Here is a 6855-nt window from a genome sequence, read left to right as displayed (position 1 = left end):
GTTTATACTTAATAAAATCACTTTTGTTTATTTATAAACTTAGTGTAAGTGATTGTTACCTGGGGCGGGGGGGTGGGGGGGTGGGGGAGGCAAACAGCTGTGCATATCTCTCTTGCAGTGATATAGAGGGCAAGCGTTTATCATTTTATCCTGTATAAGCTTTATACCGAGTAAAGCAGATTTATTTGGGGTTTAGATCCCATTGGGAGCTGGGTATCTGTGTACTGGAGACTTGTGTCCATCTGAGCTGGTTTCAGTCTAGATCTGCAGCTTTGGGTGCATCACCCAGAGCCTAGGTCTGTGTTGCAGCTGGCTAGTCTGTCTGGCTCAACAAGACAGGGTTCTGGAGTCCCAGGCTGGAAGGGAAAATGGGCTCAGAGGTAATTTCAGCAGATGAGGTGACAGTCCCTATGAGGGTCTCTGTGACCGAACCCGGCACACTATGCACTTGGGTTTCCTGCATTTCCTTTATGCTTCCCTTGTTTTGTCCACTGATCTCAGTTGGGGGACTGCAGACCTTGTTGGGATACAAACAAATTAATAATAATAACAATATAATAATGTACAAAACTACCAGGGGCTCTCCGGAATTATTTTGTAATGGGCTGAGAATTGAATTTACTTGTTTCCACTCTCCTCCACTAAACCAGTCCTGAATGAAACAGATTCAAGAATTGGTTAGCAGTTTATTCATTGCTTTCCTCAGGGCGTCCTTCACCTCCGTGTTCCTCAGGCTGTAGATGAGGGGGTTCAACATGGGGATCACCAGCGTGTAAAACACTGAGGCCACTTTGTCTGTATCCGTGGAATAGCTGGAGGTGGGACGTAAATACATGAAGAGGAGGGTGCCATAAAACAGGACCACAGTGGTCAAGTGGAAAGAGCAGGTGGAGAAGGCTTTGTGTCGACCCTCGGCAGAGTGGATCTGCAGGATGGTGGAGGTGATATAGACATAGGAGAGGAGGACAGTCACAAAGCTGATGACTTGAATGCAGCACATTGAAGCAAACATCACAATCTCATTGATGCGGGTGTCAGAACAGGAGAGCGCCAACAGTGGGAGGACGTCACAGAAAAAATGATTGATGATGTTGGAGCTGCAGAATGACAGTCGAAATGTACAACAGGTGTTTATCATTGAATCTACCACCCCCACAGCATACACCCCAGCCACCAGCTGTTTACAAAGGTGCCTGGACATGGTGACCGTATAGAGCAGCGGGTTACAGATGGCCACATAACGGTCATATGCCATCACAGCCAGCAAGAGGCACTCAACATCACCAAAAGCAATAGAGAGATACATTTGCACAGCGCAGGCAGTGTAAGAAATGCTTTTCCTCTCGGCTAAGAAATTCAGAAGCATCTTAGGGAAAATTATCGAGGAAAAGCAGAGGTCACAGAAAGACAAGTTACTGAGGAAAAAGTACATGGGTGTGTGGAGTCGGGGATCAATTGTGATTAACAAGATCATCCCCCCATTCCCCACCAGTGTGATACCATAAATCAGTAGGAAAACCCCGAACAGGGGAACCTGCAGCTCCGGATGATCTGTCAGTCCTGAGAGAATGAACTCAGTTGCCTCCGAGTGATTTCCCTCTTCCATCTCCTCTCAACAGAGATCAGACAGCAACAGAGATGTGGACAGGTAGATAGTGAGGAAAACCTGTCCCTTCTCTGTAATGAAGTAAGTGAAGATAAATGGAGATCAGTTTCTTAATGGACATCAGTACCAGCTCAGGAAAGGGCTTCGTCCACAGAGCCAGATGTTCACAGCTGGTCATTCCAGATGTTCGATAAAATGCAGACACTGTGCAAGTACAATGACACACAGGTTAATCATGCCCCCCACACAAACACTCCTGTTCATTAATCCAAAGAGAAAACAGTGACTTGTGACTCTCCTGTGAGAGAATCAGTCTGCCGGAATTATGCCTAATCTAATGAAGGGGTGAGAGTAAAGGAGTGTCAATCTTTGACCCTCTTTGGGCAAGGGGAGCTCTGTGGCTTGGCATGTCGGTTTGGGGTAAAGCTGCTTACTGCGCAAATAAGCTTTTTTTCATTTACTTGACCATGTATGAAAACCCAGAGACATTATGGGAAGCCCTGGCTTCAATGATTTTGTAATTACCTATTTTTTTCCAACCCATGGGATCGCTCCTTTGGCTGAAGGGGTCGGAATTGGGGCTGAGGTTTTTGGTGCTGGAGGTCTGGAATTGAATAGCTGCTGATCCCCATGATGTCTCTGTGTGTGTCTGACTGTAATTCAGGACAATAGCACGTACCTGCTGAGAAGAGAGAGAGAGAGAGAGAGATGTGGTGGCATTTCCCCATCAATAGAAACTGCCATTCTGGGAGCATGCAGGAAATTTTATACTGAGATGTGCGATCTATGGCCCATGATTCGAGAAGCAACTGGGAGTACCTGAGTTCAGAGAGCCACAACACCTAATTAATGTATTCAATGAACCAAAGCCAGCTTGGTGTAATTGGTGCCCTGGGGATTAATTTGACCTACTCTTTCTTACTGTGTTATTAAATGACGCAAATTCTACCAGAGTTACAGAGTATGTGGTTAGGGTATATTTCATCCTGTTGTATTCATTGTAAGTTGGGTATTGTGTAGACCTAATACAAAAAAGTGTTTTTGTTGTTGTTGTTGTTGTTTTTTGTGGTGACCGAAATTTTTAGCTAAAATCTTAATCTTTCGACTTGGAAGTACCCTGGGGGTGCCTCAGATACCACACACCACCAATCTCTTCCATGTTCCTGGCGCCCAGGCTGGACTACATCCCCCCGAATGCATGATGGTCTCTCCTCTTGTTGAACTGCCCTGGAACTTCATCAGAGTCCCACAGCCATAATTTAGGGAGGAGGGGAGTTTTGCAGTTTGACAGAAAGCTGATAATTTCCAAGGAAAAATAATTTCATGAAAAAAATTGTTGAATGCAAAATCCAATTCACCATGGAAAAAAGTCTCAAGAAAAAAATTCAACCAGCCTTAGCAACAAATTTGGAATCAAAGGAACTGAAAGGTAGATACAGGTGAAATGTACAAACTGTTTGTAGCTGTAGATGGTATCTTCTCAGTTATTCCTGGTTTGAGAGTAACCTCATTGTCCTGGCCCCAATAAGTGGAATGGAAAGCCTGTCAGACATGTAAGAGTACTCCAGATTATCAAGCTATTTATAGGATGCCAATCACCATGGTATCCTATGTCCTTCCTTTGCTAGGTTATTCCCTAAAGTAGAAAAGATCGGTTCACGCCTTTTGCTTGCTGGAGACCACATGATGACCAGAGGAGTTCAGGAGCTCAGGAGGAGACCACAGCATGCTACGGACCTCTGCAGTTCACAAAACTATCCTGTTTGCATGCATATTATCTGCATATTATTTGCACACACAGCTGAGTTTTAGATGTGAAATAAATCTATGAGTCAACTAGAAATAGTCATGATCCCATCACAAATATTAAAACATTTTTGATAATGTATGAGAAGTTATAAGATTACACTGTATCATGTTATTCATACATGTTCCAAACTGAGGCTGGTGTGGTACGGACTGACAGTACTGTTCAATTGACATGAGAGGGTGAGGTCACCATAGGCATGGGCCAATGCACTGATCCATGGCTGCAGATGCACAAGGACATTGTGGTCATCACCTCCCCACAAGGAGATCCCTGGCAGTCCCAGAGAGGACTATTCCCTTCTTTACTATAGTAGGAGAAATTATCCCCCATGGGTGTGCAGGCTTGGGTGGTATTATCAGTGCTCCAGGGAATGTTGGTGCCCCCTTCTCCTAGGTGGTGCCAACCTGTGAGGCATTGCAGGGTTGATTGTATTAGGAGAAAAAATTAATGATCCAAGTCAGCTATATTCTTTAGTACAATCTGTGGGTGAGGGGTTACAAAGAATGTACACAACGTCCTGCTTCCCTGAACACCAGTAGAAACAACCAGCAACTAGCAATCTCTATATTCAGAAACTCCAAAGTCTGTCACCCCAGGTCTGTGCCCAGGAAACACTGTGCCCATACTTCCTCTAAGAGTCATGCTCATAACTCCTCCTCCTCGCTTTCTCCCTCCTGTGACCCAGAAATGCCTGAGACAGTCCTCACTGAAAATTCCATGGTCAGGGCAGGCTGCAAAAAGGAGACTATTCCCCAAACTGGTGGTTAACGCTCAAGATCTCTGCAGCATCTCTGCAGATGCTGCTACAAAATATCTCTGAGCAAGCCAGCTCCCTCCCAATTCTTTTGTTCATTTTATTTATTTCCTACAAATTATAGTCTGTGAAACAGAGTGTGATGTTGCACCCCCATAATGCTTTATAAAATATTGTTATGAGTGTAAATATGACATAACTGGGATATGTTTTATGCCAGATAGACCATGTAACATATCTCTGAAAAGGTTATGGTCTACTGGATATATTCATGCTATTTGCATGCATGTAAAATTTTTGTATTCAAAGTTATGAATATTGGCTATGTACTTGTTTCATTTTAAGTAGCATCAGTGAAGCAGTTGGTCAGCTTCTTCAGAAAAGACTATTCTGCGTAAGTGCCCAGTCAAGTAACACTTTAGATAACAATGAACTTGGAGAGACGCCAATCCACAACTGAGCTTTCCTGGGAATGTGGAGTCGGCCTGTAAGGAACTGAGTCATGCACGGACATGTGACTTGCCCACGTGACACTAAAAGTCCATCTTGGAGCTGGATTCTGCAGAGGAGAGGTGAAGGGAGAAGAGAGAAACTATATAAACCCCTTCGGAAACTCTTCCATTTCCACATAGAGGGCTAACAATTTAAGAGTTTATCCTGTATGTATGTTATGTTGGGTTAAACTGATTTATTGGGGTTTGGATCCCATTGGGAGTTGGGCATCTGAGTGTTAGAGACAGGAACACTTCTTGAGGTGTTTTCAGTTAAGCCTGCATCTTGTGGGGGACGTGGTTCAGATCTGGATCTGTGTTTGCAGCAAGCCATCGTGCCTGGCTCAAACAAGTTAAGGTACTGAAGTCCCAAGTTGGCAGGGAAAACAGGCTCAGGCGTAGTCTAGGCACATCAGGTGGCAGTCCCAAAAGGGTTTCTGTGACACGACCCATCACACAGAGTTTAAGAATAAAATTGCAAAACAATGTGGGAGTAGGTGAAGGAGAGAACAGGACTGGATGGACTTCAGTTGCAGCAAGGGCGGTTTAGGTTGGACAATAGGAAAAACATCCCAACAGTGAGGGTGGCTAAGCACTGACCTAACTTGCCCAGGAAGGTTGTGGAATCTCCACCAGTGGAGATTTTTTAAGAGGAGGTTTGACAGACACCTGACAATGAAATAGGACTAGATTTGACAACTGGTCTTTTCCATCGGCAGCTTCTCTGATGCCTGGTTTACGCTTAAAAATTAGATCAACAGAGCTCTGTAGCACAGGGCGGGGAATCTTTTCACAGCCTGTGTGAGTCAGTTAGCTTGTACAGACCCTCAGTGTAATTCTTTCATTGACCGAGCTACTGCCTCTCGGAGAAGTGGATTAACTACAATGATGGAAAAACCCTTCCATCAAAGTGGAAAGCATCTACCCTGTGGTGCTGCTGCACATCACAGCTGAGTCAATGTAATGGCATTAGTATAGACATTCCCTGAATGGATGGGTGAGTTTTCCCCCTTCCTATTAAAGCGATTTTCTCCTCTTTTCCATCATTCTTCTGCCTCCCTTGTAAAGCTCTTAACTTCTTTTGAAAGTAAATGTGTTCAGAAAAGTTGAAATAGCTTCTCTCAGGATAGTTCCCTCCTTCCTTCCTTTCTCTCCCATGAATGGCTCACTGTCATTTCAATTAAAGGCTGAAATGCTTTGAATCTGGTTTCTTTGCCTGTAACTTGGTGGTACCTCTTTGTTTTCCCTCCTTTCACTTACAATGATTTGAGGACGGAAGCGGTACCTGCTCAGAACCCTAAAATCAGAACCCTAAAATCAAAAGTTGAATCTTTCCCTGTTTGCTAACCACACCAACATTACCCTTTATACCTCTGGAGCTGATTCCTGGGATGACTTTGAGATTTGCTCCCTGGATTATCTTTGCTCCCACAATGACAGCTGTGCACAGCACATGCAATTCATATTGTTGCTGTTTCTTTCCTTGTGGAAATGGAACACGGAGGGCCAGAGAATCAGTTGGTCTCTGTCGCTGTCACTCGCGTGAGATCTTTTGAATATAGTATGAATCTGAGGTGACTGTGTTCCCCTTCATGTGTTGGTCACTGGTGGTTAACACTGAAGACCTCTGCAGCATCTCTGCAGATGCTGCAACAAAGTATGTCCAAGCATGCCACCCCCCTCCCTCCCTCCTGTCATCTGATGTGCTGTTTTCCCTGCCAGCCTGGGCCTCCAGAAAGCTGCCTTGTTGAGCCAGACACGCTCACCTGCTGCAACACAGACCAAGGGTCCAGGCCACACCCCCAAAGCTGCAGTTCTAGACTGCATGCAGACACCCAGCTCCCAGAGGGATATAACCCCAAATAAATCAATTTTACTCTGTATAAAGCTTATACAGGGTAAAATGATACATGTCACCCCTGTATCACTTCAGGAAAGATATGCACAGCTGTTTGCTCCCCAAGGTAACAATTATTCACACTGCTTTTATAAAAAAAAAGTGATTTTATAAAGTATAAAAAGTAGGATTTAAGTAATTTGAAGTAGTAACAGACAGAACAAAGTAAATCACAAAGTAAATTGTGCAAGGCTAAGCTTAATACCCTCAGAAATCAGTTACAAATTTTAACTTCTCACCCCAGTTGTTACTTAAGGTAAAATCCTTCTCAGATCAGATGCCTTTTCTGATGTGGGT

At 44.2% G+C, this 6855-nt stretch overlaps 1 protein-coding gene across 1 annotated transcript; it reads right to left on the bottom strand.

The window, feature by feature from the left end:
* Nucleotides 1–667: 667 nt before the first annotated feature.
* On the bottom strand, nucleotides 668–1606 carry LOC140913738 (olfactory receptor 8U9-like). The gene has a single exon (XM_073350539.1). It carries the CDS (start codon nucleotides 1604–1606, stop codon nucleotides 668–670), a length of 939 nt encoding a protein of 312 aa, XP_073206640.1.
* Between the last annotated feature and the right edge of the window lie 5249 nt (nucleotides 1607–6855).

The sequence above is a fragment of the Lepidochelys kempii genome, chromosome 6 (assembly GCF_965140265.1).
Source record: "Lepidochelys kempii isolate rLepKem1 chromosome 6, rLepKem1.hap2, whole genome shotgun sequence".
Classification (NCBI taxonomy): Eukaryota; Metazoa; Chordata; order Testudines; family Cheloniidae; genus Lepidochelys; species Lepidochelys kempii.
This window is presented reverse-complemented; position numbering and strand designations above follow the sequence as displayed.